Source organism: Salvelinus namaycush, chromosome 14 (genome assembly GCF_016432855.1).
Source record: "Salvelinus namaycush isolate Seneca chromosome 14, SaNama_1.0, whole genome shotgun sequence".
NCBI lineage: Eukaryota > Metazoa > Chordata > Actinopteri > Salmoniformes > Salmonidae > Salvelinus > Salvelinus namaycush.
Window position 1 is genome coordinate 39,442,000 of NC_052320.1, and position 24,216 is coordinate 39,466,215.

General features: G+C 42.6%; 1 protein-coding gene across 1 annotated transcript in view; it reads right to left on the reverse strand.

Moving 5' to 3' along the window:
- nup210 (nucleoporin 210) overlaps positions 1-24,216 on the reverse strand; it is a 49,897-nt gene that overhangs the window by 16,173 nt on the left and 9,508 nt on the right. The window contains exons 8-30 of the mRNA XM_039008612.1: positions 22,277-22,345; positions 22,071-22,177; positions 21,615-21,755; positions 21,316-21,453; positions 17,569-17,724; positions 17,106-17,316; positions 15,252-15,397; positions 12,948-13,166; positions 12,613-12,786; positions 11,365-11,557; positions 11,105-11,211; positions 8,730-8,834; positions 7,749-7,850; positions 7,323-7,451; positions 6,870-6,997; positions 6,530-6,665; positions 6,371-6,433; positions 5,719-5,898; positions 5,551-5,631; positions 5,266-5,397; positions 4,790-4,948; positions 2,033-2,124; positions 69-243 (exon numbers count right to left, since the gene is read on the reverse strand). Coding sequence (XP_038864540.1) covers positions 69-243; positions 2,033-2,124; positions 4,790-4,948; positions 5,266-5,397; positions 5,551-5,631; positions 5,719-5,898; positions 6,371-6,433; positions 6,530-6,665; positions 6,870-6,997; positions 7,323-7,451; positions 7,749-7,850; positions 8,730-8,834; positions 11,105-11,211; positions 11,365-11,557; positions 12,613-12,786; positions 12,948-13,166; positions 15,252-15,397; positions 17,106-17,316; positions 17,569-17,724; positions 21,316-21,453; positions 21,615-21,755; positions 22,071-22,177; positions 22,277-22,345 — 3,143 coding nt within the window. The remainder of the gene's footprint in view (positions 1-68; positions 244-2,032; positions 2,125-4,789; positions 4,949-5,265; positions 5,398-5,550; positions 5,632-5,718; positions 5,899-6,370; positions 6,434-6,529; positions 6,666-6,869; positions 6,998-7,322; positions 7,452-7,748; positions 7,851-8,729; positions 8,835-11,104; positions 11,212-11,364; positions 11,558-12,612; positions 12,787-12,947; positions 13,167-15,251; positions 15,398-17,105; positions 17,317-17,568; positions 17,725-21,315; positions 21,454-21,614; positions 21,756-22,070; positions 22,178-22,276; positions 22,346-24,216) is intronic.

Consider the following 24,216-nt stretch of genomic DNA (forward strand, 5'->3'; position numbering starts at 1 on the left):
ACATTGTATTTATTCCCATAGGGACAATAAAGATTAATAGAATTGAATTAAGGAGCAGAGGGTTTCACCTTCACTGCGAGGACCAGGGTTTGATTGACACCGAAGGTTTCCTGTGAGGTCACCAGCAGGGAGGAGGAGCCAGTGAGCGAGCCAGAGGACAAGAGGCCCTTCTCATCCACCTGGACAATGGTAGCCTGGTTGGGACAGTCCAGCACCCGGTAGGAGAGAGCAACCACACCGTCCCTGTTCACACACACCACCAGAGTTAGTAGCCTTCTATTTTCTGGAGACGACTCAAGCGGTAGCGGTTGTTTTAATGTCAAGAGTAGGGCACTATAGAGAGGATATGTTGTCATTTGAGATGGAACTGAAGAGGTACTGTGCAATGCTGAGTGCTCAAAGTAAAATGTTGAGTTTTCAAAGTGTCTCAGCTGGAGACAAATGTGTGAAGCTAGGTAGGTACCGTTGAAGTCGGAAGTTTATATACACTTAGGTTGGAGTCATTAAAACTCGTTTTTCAACCACTCCACAAAATTCTTGTTAACAAACTATAGTTTTGGCAAGTCGGTTAGGACATCCAGTAATTCTTCCAACAATCGCTTACAGACAGATTATTTCACTGTATCACAATTCCAGTGGGTCAGAAGTTACTATACACTAAGTTGACTGTGCCTTTAAACAGCTTGGAAATTCCAGAAAAAGATGTCATGGCTTTAGAAGCTTCTGATAGGCTAATTGACATAATTTGAGTCAATTGGAGGTGTACCTGTGGATGTATTTCAAGGCCTACCTTCAAACTCAGTGGCTCTTTGCTTGACATCATTGGAAGTCTGGTTCATCCTTGGGAGCAATTTCCAAATGCCTGAAGGGACCACATTCATCTGTACAAACAATAGTACGCAAGTATAAACACCATGGGACCACGCAGCCGCCATACCGCTCAGGAGGGAGATGCGTTCTGTCTGCTAGAGATGAACGTACTGTGGTGCGAAAAGTGCAAATCAATCCCAGAACAACAGCAAAGGACCTTGTGAAGATGCTGGAGGACACAGGTACAAAAGTATCTATATCCACAATAAAACGAGTCCTATATTCACATAACTCGAAAGGCCGCTCAGCAAGGAAGAAGGCACTGGTCCAAAACCGCCATTAAAAAGCCAGACTACAGTTTGCAACTGCACATGGGGACAAAGATTGTACTTTTTGGAGAAATGTCCTCTGGTCTGATGAAACAAAAATAGAACGGTTTGGCCAAAATGACCATCGTTATGTTTGAAGGAAAAGGGGGGAGGCTTGCAAGCCGAAGAACACCATCCAATCGTGAAGCACGGGGGTGGCAGCATCATGTTGTGAGGGTGCTTTGCTGCAGGAGGGACTGGTGCACTTCACAAAATAGATGGCATAAGGAGGGAGGAAAATTATGTGGAAATATTGAAGCAACATCTCAAGACATCAGTCAGGAAGTTAAAGCTTGGTCGCAAATGGGTCCTCCAAATGGACAATGACCCCAAGCATACTTCCAAAGTTGTGGCAAAACGGCTTAAGGACAACAAAGTAAAGGTATTGGAGAGGCCATCACAAAGCCCTGACCTCAATCCCATAGAAAATTTGTGGGCAGAACTGAAAAAGCGTGTGCGAGCAAGGAGACCTACAAACATGACTCAGTTACACCAGCTCTGTCAGGAGGAATGGGCCAAAATTCTTATTGTGGGAAGCTTGTGGAAGGCTACCCGAAACATTTGACCCAAGTTAAACAATTTAAAAGGCAATGCTACCAAATATTAATTGGGTTTATGTAAACTTTTGACCCACTGGGAATGTGATGAAAGAAATAAATGCTGGAAAAAATCACTCTCTCTACTATTACTCTGACATTTCACATTCTTAAAATAAAGTTGTGATCCTAACTCACCAAAAACAGGGAATTTTTACTCGGATTAAATGTCAGGAATTGTGAAAAACTGAGTATAAATGTATTTGGCTAATGAGGATGTAAACTTCCGACTTCAACTGTCGGTCTCTATTCCCTTACCGGTTAGTCTGGAGTGTGAGCCCAGAGTTGGGAGCCATCAGTATCTCCTCAGCCTCCACAGCTGGATTAAGCATGTGCAGCTTGTCATAAACCTTGATCAAAGGGAAGAGTTGACGGTCTAATTAACTGGAGGTTTTTTACCCATCCTTTGATGTTTGGGTCTTCGTGACACGACATAGTCTAATGCAGTTTGAAGCGGGATGCACACGACACGTCGCAGACCAATCTGCCTTATCACTTTACAAAAAGGTACACTTTAAAAAGGAGAAGTTTGCTTTTTTACAACCAAATCTCTATTTTTTTATGTAAATGGCACGTTATAGAAGGGCCCCGGAAACCTTTTTTTTTGCGATTTCACTTGTTTTTGAGAAACGTACCCCAACCAGAGATTCACTTCCACCTCCTCGTTGTACAGTATGGGGGATCCGAACAAACGTGAACAAAGACTCCAAAAACACCCAAATTCATCCGTGTACAAACTGAAACGCTCTCGGTTTAGTGATGCAGGTATTCAGAGGTCGTACACATGAAACGGTGTCATTACGAACTGCGGCGTTATATTCCAGTGTGTTTGCGAATCGAGCGATACCTCTCCGTCCATTTTAGCAGCAGGCTTCACAGAGAATGGAACAGCTGGTTAGGGGAAACAGCTCGAATCGCACAAAATGGAATAGTGATGCGGATAAAGTTCGGAATTACACAATCTCATGTATATAACATCGAAAGACCTGCATCGCGATACTGAGATCCGTTTCTAAAAGAACGTATCTGGGCGTTTTCGGGGACCCCGTATTGCACAACGAGAATAGAGGAGGTGAATCGCTGGTTGGGTTCAGTAAAAAAAGATAACTAGTGAAACAGCAAAAAAAAAAAAAGTGTCTGGACCCTTTTATAACTTTCTATTTACATAAAAGATTTGATTTCTCAGCATGTTTGCTCTTGCAGTGTTTGTTCACTTTCAGAAGGGAACAGGAGAACAAGCGGAGGTCCATAAAAAAGCACGATAACCTGAGTAGTCGTGTAATACATTTCTGAGACAGTGTGATCCAGCCACACAGAAAGACCAATTGCAGTGCTGTGTCCGGGTATGAACCCTGAGAGAGGTACTGTGTTGTTGTAGTGGTAGTAGTAAAAGTAGTAGACCAATTTCTCAAATCCAGACCTCTAGGCCAGTAGTACTACTGATTTGCATTGTTAAGGGACTGATCCAGACCTAGGACACAGGGAGATTGAGATCTCTGACCTATCAGTCAAATAACTACAAGGGAGAAAAGAAAAACAGCAAACCTGGGATATGAGTTCCCCTGGCATATACAATACCAGTCAAAAGTTTGGAAACACATACTCATTCTTTATTTTTAATATTTTCTACATTGTAGAATAATCAATACTATCATCAAAACTATGAAATAACACATTAGAAATCATGTAGTAACCAAAACAATATATATATATATATATATATATTTGAGATTCTTCAAAATAGCCCTTTGACTCAATCAGTTGTGTTGTGACAAGGTAGGGGTGGTATACATAAGATAGCCATATTTGGTAAAAGATCAAGTCCATATTACGGCAAGAACAGGTCAAATAAGCTAAGACAAATGACAGTCCGTCATTATTGTAAGACATGAAGGTCAGTCAATGTGGAGAATGTCAAGAACTTAGAAAGTTTCTCCAAGTGCAGTTGCAAAAACCATCAAGCGCTATGATGAAACAGGCTCTCATGAGGACCGCCACAGGAAAGGAAGACCCAGAGTTACCTCTGCTGCAGAGGATAACTTCATTAGACTTACCAGCCTAAGAAATTGCAGCCAAATAAATGCTTCACAGAGTTCAAGTAACAGACACATCTCAACATCAACTGTTCAGAGGAGACTGCATAAAAATCAGGCCTTCATGGTCGAATTGCTGCAAAGAAACCACTACTGAAGGACACCAATAATAAGAAAAGACTAGCTTGGGCCAAGAAACATGAGCAATGGACATTAACCTTGTGGATATCTGTCCTTTGGTCTGGAGTCCAAATGTGAGATTTTTGGTTCCAACCGCAGTGTCTTTGTGAGACGCAGGGTAGGTGAACGGATGATCTCTGCATGTGTGGTTCCCACCGTGAAGCATGGAGGAGGAGGGTGCTTTGCTGGTGATACTGTCTGATTTATTTAGAATTCAAGTCACACTTAACCAGCATGGCTACCACAGCATTCTGCAGCAATACACCATCCCATCTGGTTTGCACTTAGTGGGATCATCATTTATTTTTCAACAGGACAATGACCCAACACACCTCCAGGCTGTGTAAAGGCTATTAGACCAAGAAGGAGAGTGATGGAGTACTGCATCAGATGACCTGGACTCCACAATCACCCGATCTCAACCCAATTGAGATGGCTTAAGATGAGTTGGATCGCAGAGTGAAGGAAAAGCAGCCAACAAGTGCTCAGCATATGTGGGAACTCCTTCAAGACTGTTGGAAAATCATTCCAGTTGAAGCTGGTTGAGAGAATGCCAAGGGTGTGCAAAGCTGTCATCAAGGCAATGGGTTGAAACTTTGAAGAATGTCAAATATAAAATATATTTTGATTTGTTTAACACTTTTTGGTTACTATATGATTCCACGTGTGTTATTTCATAGTTTTGTTGTCTTCACTATTATTCTACAATGTAGAAAATAGTACAAATAAGGAAAAACCATTGAATGAGTAGGTGTGTCCAAACTTTTGACTGGTACTGTAGGTGCCTACATAAGTATAGTACCTGGATCTGAAGTTCATCACTGAGCTCTAGTAGCTTCCTCTCCAGTTGTCCAGCCTTTGGGTCGTTGACTTTGAGCACCACCTTCAGCCCTGTCCTTCCTTTAGTCTTCCCTGTTACGCTCATAGCAAAGTTATGCTCTGACTGGAGCTGAAAAGAGGCCTACAAAGAGATAGCATTTTAAATCAGTAAATTAAAGCAGAAATAGAGTTAGAAACGAGACAGTAGACATATCAGATGTTGTTTCTCTGGTGAAGGTGGAGCATCATTTTGTCCTAATTCAGTCACTCTGATACAAAGGATCATAGGAGCTCGAAACAAAAGATCCGACTCATCTATAAATTAATCAAAATAGTTTTTCCACTACACTATTTATGGCTTATTATAGAACCAGTTGAAAACTAAAGTGCCTGTGGCCTTGAATGGAACCTTTGTCACTCATCAAGAAGAAAAACTCAATATCAAAAACTGGTTCCCACCTCGGCATGTCGTGATTGGAGGTCCAGGATGTCTCTCTTGGTGGTGGACCAATGGAAGGTGAGGCCAGGCAGGGTGTTGCCAAAGGAGAAGGGGGTCTGACTGCTGGTAAGCCCTATCACATACACAGGCATCTAGGAGAAGGGACAGGATGAGGCAACTCAAGGCAGCTCACACGTCTGTAAGTCTTGATATTCACAATATAACGCATCTCACTTAGAGTGATGTATGTTCTGTGGAAACTGTCAGAGACCATTTGAGATTAGAGTTCATTTATCATGCGTTACCTGTGTCCCAGTCTTCATTCTGGTGATAGGGGCCCGGATGCGAATGGCCCTCAATTGCACAACTTCAACCTCTACTTGATCCTGTTCATAGGAAACATTAGAATAGAAGTACATCACTTTCAGTTGGTGAAAAAGAGATTATGTACCGATGATGTTCAGGTATTTTACCTGAGAGACAACAACAAGCTTCCCAGTCTCGGCATCGACAGCTTGAACCAGTCCTGTAACCGTGACGTTGCCAATGGCAATGCCCCTGACATGACCTATGTCGTTGACAGATGCCATCTCCTCATTGGCCATGGAGAAGAGGATGTTAGACTGGGGCTGTGGGCCGCCCTCGGATGTGATCTAGAACATGGAGACGAGTTAAAGGGTGGTGTCTGTGTGTGTCATAAATATGGTAGACTATCAGTTCCACGTGACTGGCCCTGAGGATACTGACAGCGTGTTCAACTCTTGTCAATGTGGGATCTTTCAATTTCTCAAGGCAATCAAATCATGCATGGTCTGTTAGAATAATCAACACGATAGATTTGGAGATTAAATCAACAGGTTACTCACAGGGTGTGTGTATTTACAATTACTTAATATTCAGCAATTAAATAGCATGTGGAGAGCTTCACAAATGCAAAGAATACAAACGAGCAGTTGCTCAACGGGTAAGCTATAAAGGCCTATTTTAAAGCGTATGGTGATTCAAATTATCTTCACAAAAGGAGATTCTCCAAACAGGACCACCTGTCTTATCAGTGTGGGGGACAGCAGGGGCAGAGACCAGAGTTTTCCCACAATACACTGAAAATGTAACAATCCAATGTACCTGCATCATGGCTCCGATTATCAGAGTCATTTTCCTGGGGATCAGTTTGAATGGTGGGAACACCTAGGGAGACCGAAACAAAAATGAGCATCTTTCAACACGCATAATATAACATCATTGGACAACATGTTTCAGTGAGCCTTATGAAAACCCTCCTACCTCTATTTGCTGAGGAGCAGATGCAATCTTCCTTCCAGTTTTGTCTACTAGCATAGCAGACACGCTCGTCTGTCCAATTGCTAAGCCTTTGACCAGGAAGATTGCCGTGTCCTTCTCGGAGGGATCTGAAAGTGCTCTGGGGAAAACATAACATGAATGGTGAACTCAATGTCTACTTTACTGAAACGTAGGCAAAATATACGTGCCGAGGTGCATGCAGGAGTAATTCCTATCCGTTTCTCCATTCCCAGTGACACAGACAATGGTGTGCATGTAATAGTATCTGCTCTAAGAACAAAACTTTATACTTATATGACTCATTAATGTAACAGTAACTTACTGCAGAGAGATGATACCGGACGCTGCACTGAGTTTCAGATTCAAAAAGCGGAAATATTTGGCCAAAAAGGGCTTCTTGTTGTCATCCAGAACCCTGACATGGGCTTTCACAGATTTACCAATCTCCACCTGCAAGAAACCAGTTAATGTTTTTTTAACACGACAAGCACTATTTTGGGCTCTAATTGCATTAGTTATTTGCATAAAAGTGTTTTGTTTGTGTTTCTTTTTACTAAGTATACAAGCAGCTACACTCAAATTCAAGTTGGCTTTATTGCCATGAGAGGATCGACCAACATTCACAGCATCTTAATCCTGTTTGTTTGTATGTATATAGCCATTTCTTGAATACTTCACATAGTGAACAATACTTTCCTGTGGTTTCAGAAAACCAGTGACACACAGCCTTTGGGTCTCTGCCCTGCAGGATAAAGTATTGAGGCTGGCCACTGACCTTGTCAACCACTCGGACATAAACCTCCAGGATGTCTGAGATGTGGACCGTAGCCGTAGCAGGGGCCGGGAAGGCCAGGCAGAGGTCATGAACCATCACCTGCACTGTCCCCGGCTGGACTGGATGCACCTAGAGCACATGGAGAGGCCACCGTGACAAAAGGGTTTATAGGACGTTTTCATTTTATCTCACAACACCTTTCTCAAGGCACACGGATGTTTCATCAATGCTGCATTCAGAGCATCACGTCAGCTACAATATTGTTCGAAAGTAGGATGATAAGGGGCCAAGGGAGGTGTAGGAACTAAGACAGGTATACAACACATCTATTTAACCATGGTATGCTAACCCTGTAAAAAGTACACTCAAAAGAGAGTGGTATGCTCAGCAGCATTGTCATTCTGAGTGTTCCGTGATTCTCCTCACCTCAGCAGATCCCTGGGCCTCCTGGTACACCACATCTGCTATCCCTCCAACGCTGGTGTTGACAAAGAAATACCCAGAGCCCTCCCTCAGGGCTAGGTCAGCCTGCAGGATACACAAACAGGAGAAGCCACGGATGAAAGCATGACACCACAATGGACAAGATGACAAAGAAGCAGTCAAGGCCCATCACAATAGCAGCTGAAAAGGTACATGTTTTTCAAATCATGGCCACAAGTAATAATATGTAATTATAGTGAGAATCCATGCAGCAGAATTTATCAGCCATGCTGAGTGGGCCATCTGTGTGTAATATATCAGCCAGGCCAGTGGGCCACCTGTGTATAATATTTCAAGTAGAGATGGGCAATATAGAAAAAAATCCATACCACAATAAATTGAACGATAAGTTTATAACATTAATGTGCACCAAAGTAAAAAAAGAAATAACTCCTACTACTACTTTCAATGTTGTAGCTATCAATTGTCCAACCAACAATCACCCATATTAGCAAACTTATTTCATTTCAAACTTCACATTTCTCCAGTAGGGCTTTATAGGTTATTTATTACAATGAACGATATCAGCAAAATGTCCACAATAAGTGGTCGGAGTGGTCGGAGTCTATAATTTTTCGGTTTATCGTCCCAGCTCTAATTTCAAGGCATCATAATCCAGTGCTATCAGGTAGTTGGGATCTGTGAGCAGTCAGTGATACAGAGGGAGACTGAATGAGGGGGTTACATGGCAGCTAGTTGGGATCTGTGAGCAATCAGTGATACAGAGGGAGACTGAATGAGGGGGTTACATGGCAGCTAGTGGTGATTGAAGGAAGACTGGAGGACCATAGAAACGGGATACATGGAACAGATATTACCTTTGACAGCGACAGTGAAGGATGGGTCACATTGTATTCTGTCAGCTCTATGCCATACACTTCTTTCTGCAACACTACTGAAAATTTCACAGGCTCCAGTTCTTACCCGCACGTCAGGGTGGTTGTATATGGTGACAGCTTCAGGACTAACGGTTACGTCTTCCACCAATAGGAGTTCCAGAGTGGCTGAGACAGGGGTCAGCGGGTCAAACTGCCAGAAAGAGGGAGAGATAAAAACAGGATGGGTGCCATGGTTACAGGTGTCAGAGTGACACCAAGATGAGATTATCCTACATGGCGGTGTCCTTAAAAAGTTGAGTTCTGTGGTTAAGGTCAAGTGAAATCATAGGGGAAGTCTTAGTATCAATGGTAAAACTAAATGCTGTAATTTAGTATTTGTGACCCGTTTCAAGAAACTAGGCCTATGTCGCACGTCACTACTTCACAGGAGAGGCATTTGAACGTCTTTTTTGTTGTTGTTGTTGTTGTTGCAGAAATGCCTTCGGGAACATGTAAACTTTCATGTGCCTTAATAACAAACTTGTATGCCATCTGTAAATATTACTGAAATTGTTACATTTCGAGGGTCGGTTTAGCCATGGAAAAATACAGGAACCTTCCCACTAGCCATGATTGGTTGAGATAATGGATGGGTTGGACAAGTAGCACGCTTCTGTCTGTAACATGAGCTGCTCAGTATGTGTGGATAATCCTTTCTACTGCAGCTTTCTTTTGAAAGATATCATGAAGAACTGAAAACGGTTTTCTACTTCCCTCAACATTGCTGCCCTGAATGTAATAGTGCCCTCGACAAAGCTCAGAGGGAAAAAGTTGCTATGGACTACTTTTCTGGAGGATGATTGTGCCATGCTGACTCTGAAAATGAATCAGACAATGAGGAAATCCCTGATTTAGGTAAAAACATTTGAATTGAACCAGACATGGTCGAGTCTTCTGATGACAATGGTTGGGAAGAAACGGTGTCGTTGTCACGGAAGAAGTTGAACGAGTTTTGAAATCAGTGTAATGCCCCGGTGGAAGCAGAGAGATGACTGCCAAATGCGGAGAGAGAGTTCAAAAAGAGAACGCAGAAAGAAGACTGTTGTATAAAACACTGGTCTCCGGATTACATCTTCAAACTAAGGGCAACCCTCACATCCGTAACAGAGAGGGAGAAGTGTTCATCCATGTATCCCGACGGGTAAGTTTAGCTACATTTTCAGATATTAGAAGTTTCTAATTTTGCCAGAAAGTCGTTTTCATTGCAAGTTAATGCATACTGTTAGCTAGCTGGCTCGCTAGCTAATGTTACGTATATGATCTGTGTAGTAAAAGTATTTGTATCTCTGAAACCATTTGCATTTCTAGTTAAAGCTTAATGTTAGCTAGCTAGCTAACATTGAACCTAGTTGGTTAGCTTTAGCTACCTGCAGAGCCGTGCATGGTAGTATTGCCGTGTTCAAAATACCTGGGAAATACAAAAAATACGAGATCAAATCATCACTTCAGTGATCTTCAGGTCAGAAAGTCGGAGCTCTAGAAAGAGTCCCGAGTTGGAATTTCAAGTTGGATGACCATTCAAATAAATGTTTCCCCAGTCGGAGCTAGTTTTTCCCCGAGTTCCAGTTGAACGCACTGAAGTCGGAAGTCAGATATTTCCGACATCCCAGTAGTTTTGAACGCGGCATTAGATTTCAGATTATAGTTCATTGTTTAGCTAGCTAGATGTCTAAACAAAAGACTCCACTATGCAAGTAACCATTTCCCTGTACCGTTTACACCTTCTGTATACTGTGAATGTGACAAATAACCCTAGATTTTATTTGATATAGTGTGTGTTTACCAGAGATGGTAATGTGAAGAACATGACCTGCATCAAAGTCCGATTAGGATATAGGCCAAGGACTAGATAAAATGTATTTTTACTACTACTTTTTGCTACTACTTTCACACTGTGAATCCTTAAGAGATGGGTGGGGCTAAGGCTTAAGAGGGTGTGAACATTGCTAAATGTGTGTAGACAAATTACAGCTCTCCGGTATGTGTACCAAAACATTCACGGGCCATTTTCTCAAAAGTGGAGTGACAAGTTTATCAACTTTCAAAGCAGAATTATTTCCCCATTGTTCCTCAACTGCAGTGTATGATATACAGTTTTCTAGCTCAGTCTCTCTACTTTCATCCAATGTCAAATTTTACTACATAGGACCGAATCCAGGTGGTGGGTCACATCTGTACAGTTCTTGAAGATCTGACTTTCGGCTCTCATGTCTTGTGTTGCTATAGCAACCTCTAAGCTGATGAAATGTTTATTTTCTGTGGTCACAGGCCACCACACACTAAGCCAACAACATCCTGCCTGCCAGTCACAGGAAGTGGAAAAACCCGCAAATGTTCACAATGGCTCTCAAAATGGTGGCTTGTCTACGTATGTAAGATAAGTGTGATGTTTCTCGGCTAAAGGTCGTGTTTCTGTCTTACCGGACTGAGGACCTTAGCAGCCTTGAGGTGGGGGACCTGGTAACTCAGAGCTGTTACTGTGATAGCAGCAGTCCCAGACTGGTGGTGGACAAGGACCGTCTGACGACCTGACACACACAAGAGGACATTTCGGTTGGACAAAACTGTTGAAATTGCCTTCAAAAACAACTGGTATTATACCTGGTTTCATCTGGTATTAGACCAAAGAATAAAAATAAAATCAAGCAAGGATACCATCATGAGGAATATCAAAATTATACCATGAAGTTTCTTCTGTTTGTTGCTGTCCTGCAGTAATTCCAGCTCCATTGGCATGGTGGGTTCGATACTGGCCAGGGACACCTTGGTCGACTCCCAGACAATACTCAGAGAGCTGAAGTTGTCAAACTTCCTGCCTTGCTGGTCAAAGGCAGCCAGGTCCAGCACAGGGTTGCGGTAGTTCGAAACAGGCACCTGCAACAAATAATGTCACACAGTTCTTCCAACGCACTATTTCTTTCTAAATTAAACAGGGATGAAGACATTCAATACAACTTTATTTACCCCCCCCCCCCAGGTGCAATTAAGAAAGGCAGAACGGCAAACTTGACATGATCTTATTTCTTTAGTTGTCCCCCACAATGAAATTAGGGAGGGGGATGTGGATCTGTCTCCATCCGTTAGTATGTTCGTTCTTACGTTAGTCATACGCGATCGCTCAAAACAGCACCGGCCCGATTTTGAAGAAACTTAAGTGAATGATGCGTCTTGCCATAGAGATCAGGCATTTACAAAATGACACCGATTGGCCAGATGGTGGCGCTATTACAAGAGATTGAAAAAGCAAACTTTGAAAGGTCACACCCCTCACCCAGTTTGACCTAAGTCATGAAATGTGGTACATAAGTCTCTCCTTACAAGGAACAAAATTTGCCTCAGGGACCCATAAGGTTCCCATGAAGGATTTTCCACCATTTAGAATTTTGTGAAAAACACGCTACTCTTCTGACACCGAATGACCGATCTGCACTACATTTGATGTGTAGCATCTATGGACAAAGGTCAACATTTTCCAGACTAGAACCTAAAACAACATGGCCACTATTGACCAATAAACATTTACGTGGTCTGGAACAAAAATGCATATAAAATCAGTCAAGAATATTTGTATTGTAACCACAATTGGTACACATGTAGCAAACACTGTCAAGACTCAATATATGCAAGAATATTCATATCGACTTCACGTGGTGCTATAACAGGCACATGTTTAGATCACTTGATTTGATCACTTCTATTTGACTCAGGGATATGAGTCTAGCTAACCCACACGATATCTCAGCAACCACTGGCCCAATTTTTTACTCCACTTGGGTGAATGATGTGTCTTGCCATAGAGATCACTTAATGCATCATTCGTGAGGGACGACATGTTTACTGTTGCCGCCGCCTTTTTTCGTGTAGCCAGCTCCTGTGCCATGTGTGTTTGTATGTGTGCTGTGTAAACACTGTCCTTGTATTTTCCTCACCAGTTGTTTGTTCTGCTGCAGCAGAGGGCAGGTAAGGTCCAGTTGGGGACTTGTGTACACAGGGACCAAGGTGAGGCGAGAGGGAGGGGCGCACACAAACATCACCACTGCTGGCTCCACCGCAGGATAGGGATTGGTCAGACTAGGCTGGTTCCCCACAGTAAGTGCCAATACCTGGAGAGGTAGTTATAACACGCTTATTACCTGTTCATAACACACGTATTACCATTTGTAACAAAGCATTTCATCTAGTGTATCTTAAAGAGCTAGAACGTTTTTCAAAGCCTAGGGCCATATTCAGTAGGTGCCAAACAAGGAAAAGCCCATTCCCTCACCTGTTCTCCCAGGGCTCTACAGGTGGCTCTGACCCAGTGTCGGAGGTAGCTGCGGGAGGTGGGCCCGGTCAGAGCCAGGCTAACACTGTTCTCATCCTCAGCCTTTAGGTTCCGGAAGAACTTGGAGGGTTCTAGGACCCAGGGCTTGGGCCCGCCCTCAAAAAGCATGTCCTTAGAGGAGCCCAGGGTCACCAAGGCAACAGAGGCAGGGTCCACAGCCTGCACATGACAACATGTAGAGCATGTACAGGTTAGTGAATGGAGAAGTGGCATACTGTATTTTGTAGAGTCAAATTATATTTGATGAACATTTACTGCTTATTTTTTGTGAGATGTTTTCTGGATAAAGCTCTCAGGTTTGACACTGCTAATCCTAAATGGTTCAACTTCAGGAGGTTTTTCAATAAGAAAATAACACATGAATGTGTTCAAGTCAGACAGCCAAACTAGGTCAAGCAGGTAGACAGAGACAACGTGGTAATAGGTTGGTAAATGCTACAGTAGCTATTTGAAGGGAGCGTAAACTCCCAGAGTCCTTCTCAGAGTAAGAGTAACGACAAGTCTGGCTCACTCATTAGAAGCTTATCTTAACCTCCTAAAATAACAATTTCCTGGTAGTGTACCAAAGAGCACTGCCTTACCATGCACTTGGGTTAATGGGATGAAAACCCATGGTCAAGGAAGAGAGGATGCATAACAAAATGATCCCATGCATGGGAATGGAGATGCCTCTCTGCTTGACATAAATTGTCCATTCTATGGGCCGAGTTGACATCAATTCCATTACAGGGAAGTACTTGAGCCAAAGCAGCAAGAGAGAAAACAAATCAGTGTATTGAGTGCATGGGGGCATAATTAAAACGCACCAAACACTGTCGAAACCCAGGAGGTAATTTAACACTAGCTGATCCTTGCACTTCTGCCCCGATCGCAGAGAAAAAGTGTGCGTGTTGCGAAAGTGTGTGTGTGTGTCTGTGACTCGCATAATCCCTTAATATAATCCCTTAATATAATCCCAAAAATGTTGATATTACAGTAATATTACTGTTTGTCCCTCTTGAGACGCCATAGCAACAACATACCCAGTATACACTTCCTCAAATTAGTCAGAATTAATCTAAGATAAATAAAAATCTGTCATGTTTTTGCAGTCGCATAATTTTACATCCAACTAAGATGTTTGGTGCAGTAAGTGAATGACAAACACTTTATTGAAGAATCCCATCCATAGTTCCCACTCCTACTATGAGTAGTACCGTTGACCAGTCACCGACGAAGGGGCTTACATCACTGTGGCCGAGCTCCCTGCCATCCAGGACCTCTATACCAGGCGGTGTCAGAGGAAGGCCCTAAAAATTGTCACAGACTCCAGCTATAGACTGCTCTCTCTTGCTACTGCATGGCAAATGGTACCGATACGCCAAGTTTGGAACCAACAGGACTCTGAACAGCTTCAACCCCCAAGCCATGACTGCTAAATAGTTAGTTACATAGTTAACCAAATAGCTACCCGGACTATCTGCAATTGACCCTTTTTGCATACACTTTTTGACTCATCACATACGCTGCTGCTATCTGTCAATTTATTGCTAGTTGTAGGTACATATTTACCTCAACTACCTCATACCCTGCATATCACCTCGGTACAGGTACCCCTTGTATATAGCCAAGTTAAATCTATTATTACGTATTTTACTTTTCTTTCTCTCTGCACTGTTGGGAAGGGCCCTTAAGTAAGCATTTATTTTACTGTTAGTCCACAACTGTTGTTTAGCATGTGATTAATAAAATTGTATTCAAATTTACTTCGGCTACTGAACTTAGACTTCCCTTAAGAAAATGTTGGGTGTGCGAACAGCTAAGAAAAAAAAAACCTGCCTAACACCAAAACGATCTAAAAAAGTCACAACATTTCGGCATAATATAGGCGCAAACTGTTCCGACTGGGAAGCATGCGACAGGCTTTAGCGCAAGTGTGTGCGTGTCCCAATCTTCCGCCAATTAAGAGAAAGGCTTTTCTGCTCTGGGGGAGAGTTGGCTGGGAGAGTAGAGTGACTGAAGATCACTGAGCAGATTTTTAGATCGCATCACAACAAAGAGCACAGGTAAAGGACAACTCATCAGGGTGTGTACGTGCAGGGGTTCAAAACAAGCTTTACAAAACACAAAGATACACAAAAACGACTTCAATCTCAAGTCTCTTTTGTGCTTTGACCGGGGAAGAGGTTGAAGTAGACCAATATGAAATGAACGTGTGTGAATAGGCCATGCCTTAAGGTACAGGTAGGGAGGGCATGGACTCACTCTGAGTGGTGGGTAGGCAGCAATGGTGATCTTGGTGCTGAGGTGGACGTTGCCATGGGTGTAGCTGACCGTCAGGGTTGTGTATCCTGGGGCAAGAGCCTGGGCCCGTACCCCACTGCAGTGGTCCTGCCCTGGAGCCAGCCTACCTGTATTTGTATTTGTATTTATTATGGATCCCCCATTAGCTGCTGCCGAAGCAGCAGCTACTCTTCCTGGGGTCCAGCAAAATTAAAGCAATTTATATAATTTTAAAACATTACAATACATTCACAGATTTCACAACACACTGTGTGCCCTCAGGCCCATACTCCACCACTACATGACTAAATCCATGTGTATGTATAGTGTGTATGTTATTGCGTGTATGTGTGTGTGTGAATGTGTCTGTGCCAATGGTTGTGTTGCTTCACAGTCCTCGCTGTTCCATAAGGTGTTTTTTTATCTGTTTTTTTAAATCTAATTTTACTGCTTGCGTCAGTTACTTGATGTGGAATAGAGTTCCATGTAGTCATGGCTCTATGTAGTACTGTGCGCCTCCCATAGTCTGTTCTGGACTTGGGGACTGTGAAGAGACCTCTTGTGGCATGTCTTGTGGGGTATGCATGGGTGTCCGAGCTGTGTGCCAGTGGTTTAGACCGACAGCTCTGCACATTCAACACGTCAATACCTCTCTTAAATAAAAGTAGTGATGAAGTCAATCTCTCCTCCACATTCAACCAGGAGATTGACATGCATATTATTAATATTAGCTCTCTGTGTACTTTCAAGGGCCAGCCGTGCTGCCCTGTTCTGAGCCAATTGCAATTTTCTTAAGTCCTTTATTGTGGCACCTGACCACACGACTGAACAGTAGTCAAGGTGTGACAAAACTAGGGCCTGTAGGACCTGCCTTGTTGATAGTGTTGTTAAGAAGGCAGAGCATCGTTTTATTATAGACAGACTTCTTCCCATTTTAGCTACTACTGCATCAATATGTTTTGACCATGACAGTTTACAATCTAGGGTTACTCCAAGCAGTTTAGTCATCTCAACTTGCTCAATTTCCACATTATTTATTAAATGATTTAGTTGAGGTTTAGGGTTTAGTGAGTGTTTTGTTCCTAATACAATACTTTTAGTTTCAGAAATATTTAGGGATAACTTTTTCCTTGCCACCCACTCTGAAACTAACTGCAGCTCTTTGTTGAGTGTTGCAGTCATTTGTCGCTGTAGTAGCTGACGTGTATAGTGTTGGGTCATCCGCATGCATAGAAACTCTGGCTTTACTCAAAGTCAGTGGCATGTCATTAATTTAAAAAAATTAAAAGCAAGGGGCCTAAACATCTACCCTGGGGAATTCCTGATTCTAACTGGATTATATTTGGAAGGCTTCCATTAAAGAACACCCTCTGTGTTCTGTTAGACAAGTAACTCTTTATCCACATTATAGCAAGGGGTGTAAAGCCATAAGCCATATGTTTTTCCAGCAGTAGACTATAATCAATAAAGTCAAAAGCTGCACTGAAGTCTAACACCTGTAGGGAGGGAGAGAGACAGACAGAGACATATGGCTGCAATCCCGGCCCTAGAGGACAACAAAGTCTACCTGTTTTCACACACATCTTACTCAACACAGAAACACAACAGACAACAATTTTTAGATGCTTCAAATCCAAGGCTAGTAATGAAATGTAAGTGGTAGATCTTGTGCTCCTCTGTGGATCAAGGGAAATTAAAACCGTATTGCCAATCTGAGGACATAAAAGTTGAAGACTATAGAGAGTCTTTTTGAAGCCTCTGCCCCCAAGCTAGGTAAAGTATTGTCAGGGTTTTAACTGCAGGTTTTTATGAGCAGAGTATGAGGGAATGCCTCACCCTCCAGCAGCTGGAACACTCCCTGGGTCTCCTCCTCCACCTGCAGGTCAAAGTGACTGCAGTCACTCAGCATCACCCGCTGCTCCACTCCCCACTTTCCCCCCTCCCCTAGCAAGCCAAAGATCCGGAGGGGCAGCTCCAGCACCAGCCCCACACGTGCCTCCACCGGGCAGGGAGAGAAGTCCATCCCCACGGGCTCTACCACATACACCTGGGGGTGGGGGATAGAAGGACAGTGAGACATGTCAGCTGAAGTCCAGACAACGGTAACAGTTCTTGTTACATTTTTCAATGGGCTTGTTTAATTATTTGAATTGACGTAACATTCTTCCAAACATTATAGATATACTAACAAGTACAGTTTTAATATCAGCTCAAAAAGACGTAAGAAATGTAATGAGGTTATTCTGTAAAATGAAGGGTGGGGGGCTATCTATCTATATATATACACATACGGTCTCACCTTCATCGCGCCATAGTGCATTGGGTTGCGTACATCATGGGCGTACACCACACTGACGCCGATGTCACTGACGGTCGTCATCACTCCTTTGACTGTCACTGTGGCAACGGCTAGGTTAGAGGAGGACCAGCTGAAATTCCCACTGCCTCCTGCTGCCTGGTACACAATGCAACATGGGTAAATACACCAACATCAGGAGACACTTCAACTTTTGTCATTTTAAGCCAGTGTCTGGCCTTATCCAAATTAGAAGGTAGTAATAAGAAGTAATGACAGAGGATTCAGAAAAGACATATCCCAAAGTTGACAGCGCATGTCAGGGGGAAAACCAAGCCATGAGGTCGAAGGTATTGTCCGTTGAGGTCCAAGATAGGATTTTGCTGAGACACAGATCTGGGGAAGGGTACCAAAACATTTATGCAGCATTGAAGATCCAAGAACACAGTGGCCTCCATCATTCTTAAATGGAAGTAGTTTGGAATCACCAAGACTCTTCCTAGATCTGGCCGCCAGGCCAAACTGAGCAATCGGGGGAGAAGGGCCTTGGTCGGGAAGGTGACCAAGAACCTGATGGTCACTCTGACAGAGTTCCAGAGTTCCTCTGTCGAGATGGGAGAACCTTCCAGAAGGACAACCATCTCTGCAGCACTCCACCAATCAGGTCTTTATGGTAGAGTGGGCAGACGGTAGCCACTCCTCAGTAAAAGTTTGCCAAAAGGCACCTAAAGATTCTCTGGGCTGATGAAATCAAGATTGAACTCTTTGGCCTGAATGCCAAGCGTCATGTCTGAAGGAAACCTGGCACCATCCCTACGGTGAAGCGGGGTAGTGGCAGCATTATGCTGTGGGGTTGTTTTTCAGCGGCAAGGACTGGGAGACTAGTCAGGATCGAGGGAAAGATGAACGGAGAAAAGTACAGAGAGATCCTTAATGAAAACCTGCTCCAGAACGCTCAGGGCTTCAGACTGGGGCAAAGGTTCACCTTCCAACAGGACAACGACCCTAAGCACATAGCCAAGACAACGCAGGACTTGCTTCGGGACAAGTTTCCGAATGACCTAGTGGCCCAGCAGGAGCCCAGACTTGAACATCTCTGGAGAAACTTGAAAATAGCTGTGCAGCAACACTCCCCATCTAACCTGACAGAGCTTGAGAGGATGGGAGAAACTCCCTAAATACAGGTGTGCCAAGTTTGTAGCGTCATACCCAAGAAGAATCGAGGCTGTAATTGCTGCCAAAGGTCCTTCAACAAAGTACTGAGTAAAGGGTCTGAATACTTACGTAAATGTGACTTTTCCATTTTTTTCTTTCTAAAACCCTGTTTTTGCTTTGTCATTATGGGGTATTGTGTGTAGATGAGGGGGAAAAAACAATACATTTTAGAATAAGGCTACTGTAACGTAAATAAAATCTGGAAAAAGTCCACGGTTCTGAATACTTTCCGAACGCACTGCAATTACAGCCATTTCTGACTGAAAAGTTCTGTTACTGAAATCCCTCATTTGTTTTGGGAAAAACATTCCCTATTCCCTCAACCCTTGCTCTCTTTACGTGACGCATGTATGCATCACGTGCACGTGACCAATAGGAGAATATTACTGGTTGCTCGAGGTAAAGGAGAAGTCGGACGTTTGGAAAACAGTTGACTAGTTGTGGATAAAACTGGAGATCAAGAAAAAGAACATAAGGAGCATGCGCTGCATATGTGTGCTGTCAGATTACAATGTGATTTTTCGGACCGTTTGGAACAATGTAAACAACACTAAATTATAAGCGTACCAGAGAGTAAGTTGTAATGTTTTTCGTTATTTTTTTGTAAAGCCTTAATTACAGCAAAGACTAAAAACAGTCACATTCATTCGTGAATGCAATTTCCAAGTTGACACAGCTACTCATTCAAGGGTTTATATTTTTACTATTTTCTACATTGTAGAAAAATAGTGAAGACATCAAAACTATGAAATAACACACATGGAATCATGCAGTAACCCAAAAAGTGTTAAATCTAAATATATTTTATATTCTTCAAAGTAGCCACCCTTTGCCTTGACAGCTTTGCACACTCTTGGCATTCTCTTAAACAGCTTTACCTGGAATGCTTTTCCAAGGAGTTCCCACATATGCTGAGCACTTGTTGGCTGTTTTTCCTTCACTCTGCAGTCCAACTCATCCCAAACTATCTTAAATTGTGTTGAGGTCAAGTGATTGTGGAGGCCAGGTCATCTGATGCAGCATTCCATCACTCTCCTTCTTTATCAAATAGGCCTTACACAGCCTGGAGGTGTGTTGGGTCACTGTCCTGTTACAAAAAAAATGATAGTGCCACTAAATCGCAAACCAGTCGGGATGGCGTATTCCTGCAGAATGCTGTGGCAGCCAAACAGACAGTGTCACCAGCAAAGCACCCCTACACCGCCACCTCCATGCTTCACGGTGGGAACCACACATGCAGAGATCATCCATTCACCTACTCTGTGTCTCACAAAGACACGGTGGTTGGAACCAAAAATCTCAAATTTGGACTCCAGACCAAAGGACAGATCTCCACCGATCTAATGTCCATTGCTCGTGTTTCTTGGCCCAAGCAAGTCTATTCTTGTTATTGGTGTCCTTCAGTAGTGGTTTCTTTGCAGCAATTCAACCATGAAGGCCTGACTCATGCAGTCTCCTCTGAACAGTTGATGTTGAGACGTGTCTGTTACTTGAACTCTGTGAAGCATTTATTTGGGCTGCAATTTCTGAGGCGGGTAACTCTAATGAAGTTATCCTCTGTTGCAGAGGTAACGCTGTGTCTTCCTTTCCTGTGGTCGGTCTTCACGAGAGCTAGTTTCATCCTAGCACTTGATGGTTTTTGCGACTGCACTTGAAGAAACTTTCAAAGTTCTTGAAATGTTCCAGATGGACTGACCTTCATGTCTTAAAGTAATGAACTGTCATTTCTCTTTGCTTATTTGAGCTGTTCTTGCCATAATATGGACTTGGTCTTTTACCAAATGGGGCTGTCTTCTGTATACCATCCCTACCTTCTCACAACACAACTGATTGGCTCAAATGCAAGAAGGAAAGAAATTCCATAAATTAAACTTAAGGCACACCTGTTAACTGAAATGCATTCCAGGTGACTACCTCATGAAGCTGGTTAAGAGAATGCCAAGAGTATGCAAAGCTGTCATCAAGGCAAAGGGTGGCTACTTTTAACTATCTCAAATATTTTGATTTGTTTAACACTTTTTTGGTTACTACATGATTCCATACGTGTTATTTCATCATTTTGAAGTCTTCACTATTTTTCTACAATGTAGAAAATAGTAAAAAATTATTATAATAATGAGTAGGTGTCCAAACTTTTGACTGGTACTGTTTATAAGTATTGAAATATAGGCTTAACTAAATGATGGTCTTAAGACTAAAACAGTATCTGGACTGTGCCATCCCCACAGCCTCCACAATGGATTAGTCCACTCAGACTGCCGCGAATCAGACAGGTACACCATTCAATTATTATAATTTTTTGCTACTGCTTGACTAAAGAAATCTCAGTGGACCAACAGCCTATCGACCAAAAAACAGACCAGTCGACTAAATGGGGTCGGCCCTACTAAATATATTCATAAACACACAACTTGATGCAAGTCTAGTGGCTGATTTGCGAGATTCTTCAGCAACATGGGTTCCAAAAGAAAGGGTATCAGTGAACATATACCGAATGATTCTAGACTGGCTTGTATTAAAAAAAATGACAAATACCTGTATTGTGTACTGGTAGGCTCCAACCTTGGGCTGCCATGGAAACGTGAGGATACTGGGACTGAGGACTATGGGATTGTAGATTTCGACATCCTGTTCATTATGGACTGTGTTGGCCAGCTCATGGATTCTTCCATTCTAGAACAGAAAAACAACAACCGTGTTAAGACATAGCCAAGCTATTTTTAACCAATGATAATGATCTCTCACCGTTGGATATGAGATAGCATAAATGATTAAAGACAACACACTCAAAATATCTGCGAAAGAAACTAATTCAAGGTTATGACAAAACTCACTTGATCCACCACCGATTTGAGCACAGCTTCAATTAGTGTTAGCCCGTTTTTCAAAGCCTTGACACGGTGGTAGGAGCCATTCAGGGAGGACTCCAGAATCTCAAAGTACTCCTCTGGGAAGGCAGCTTCGATCCGAATGTTCTGCAGACAGAAACAATACAGAAGGAAATAAGACAGAGAAGAACTGTTTTAAAGTGTGGAACAAAACAACCATCAAAGAGGACAAACGACATCGGCCCAAATATCCTAAATCTTCCTTTCCAGTATTTTTATGTCTCCCGGCTGTATTTCAGTCTGCAGTTGATTAAACATCAAGAGGAAGATGCAAAATTATACTGACAATAAATTCAGTTTTCCATTTTATAAGAGTGAGAAGAGTGACAGTGTTACAGATTTAACAAACAGATCAATCAATGACAGTATAGAATTAAGACAACATAAGCAGAGCTTACTTACATCAGATAAGTAAATCCTATTGCTTGACTTGTCAAACACTTCGATGAGGATATTATACACTCGTCCTGTTTCCAGGACCCAGCTCTCTCCAGGATTAATCTTAAATCCTGGGAGAGAAAGACAATACGAGTTCAAATTTGAACTGGAACGGTTTACTTTAAAATTAAAAATCGCTTATACACAAGGATGAAAGCATGCAAACATACCCAAGTAGCCTGGTTCCACCACATACAGAGTCCCGTTGGGCAGACGAGACACCCCTTGCATGCGAAGGCCTGAGCAATTCTTATTAAGGACAATAACGTTAGGTACACAAAGAGTGGCATTCTGGGACCGTTCTAGTTATACTGACAACACGGTTCATGTCTCGTGTTTGTCAAGTGCACAATACAACTCGCTGGGGTAGGGTCTTAAGTAGCGCTTTAGCTAGTCAGTCTGTCAAGTCCTGTTATATTACTGCCCGTCTCTGCTCCACTAGGCGCACTCACCTCCTCCATATACACAGATAAAGCACTGCAATCCACTGAGGAGGATATATTTACGCCCAAGGGGGTGTGGTATATGGCCAATACATCATGGCTATGGGCTGTTCACAGGCAAGACGCGACGCAGAGTGCCTGGATACAGCCCTTAGCTGTGGTATATTGGCCATATAGCACAAACCCCTGAGGTCCCTTATTGCTATCATAAACTGGTTACCAAAGTAATTAGAACAGTAAAAATACATGTTTTGTCATACCTGTGGTATTCGGTCTGATATACCACGGCTGTCAGCCAATCAGCATTCAGGGCTCAAACCATACAGTTTATAAGATAGACTGGAACACTCAACTTCATCATTACTCCGTTCCTACACAGTACACCATTCATGTTACACACCACTGCATGTCATTACATCAACCCTTACGCAACCCTGTTGATGTGACAAGTGTTGTGACATGATTAGGGCTGTTACGGTGACCGTATTACCGACACGCCGGCAGTCACGAGTCATGACCGCAGTCAAATTCCACATGACCGTTGAGTCACAGTAACTAGGCTTCTCGAAAACCGTGCTCTGATGCCACCGATGGTCATTAGTAGCCGAACTTGCTAATGGTCAGTACTCAGCCCTTTATTGTCCCTCTAATCACTCTGACATCAATGCAAATGCTAGTGCATACGACAGGTGCATGCATGATAATGGCACACTCTAAATCAAAACTAATATCACGCATATATTATTTGGTAAATATAAAGACAAGATTACATTGAGAATTGTCTGATGGATGACAATATCACTTGTGAATGATGGCCAGCGTGTGCAGTCTAAGATACTTTGTCACTTTTTCCAAATCAGTCCCAAGCATCACGTAGCCGAACCCATAGGCCTACATGTTTTGAAAAGGTTGGTCTCACAATGCCTACAGGCCCAAGACCCCTGGAACACGGTTTGATAGCCCATAGCCTACACAGCCTAGTGAAACGTGTTCTTATAAGCCCGTCACTGCGCAATCATGTATGAAAACAGAGTTTTGACTGGCCACCATTTAAAACAGGATCCCAGCTTTCTCATGCTGCTAGATTTATTGCTCAATTCTTAAAATTAAGCACATTCATCCGCTTTACAACCGGTGTCGCTTACCTGGCATACAAACAAATGAAGTGCTCATCTTTCATGCAACTTTTTTCAAATCAGCATCAGTCGCATCATGCACCCTTAGAATGTATTAGAAATCAAAACAAATAGCCTAACATTTGTATCTCAACTAAAGTTGCATAAATAACTCTTAATTAAGCATATAGGAGTACCTGTTTGTTTGTTAACAGCTCAACACAGAATAGCCGCACGTGCACACGCCATCAGAAATCATTAGGGAAACATATCCTTTCTATTTTATTCAGCTATGTTCAATTGTATTGTTCCTACTGAGAAAATAAAATAAATTCCACTGGAATTAAGCAAACATTGTCTGCTAAATTAACTAGTGTAGCCCACAGCCATATGGCATAGCCAGATCAGGACCTAACATAAGGATGACTCAGAATATGCTATTCCGTTCTTCTGAAATAGGCTACATTTTCTTCATATCGTGTTTCTTTAGACCTGCCTAAAAAAAATAATGGATTTATTGTGATGGTGTAGTCTATATTCAATGGATTTATT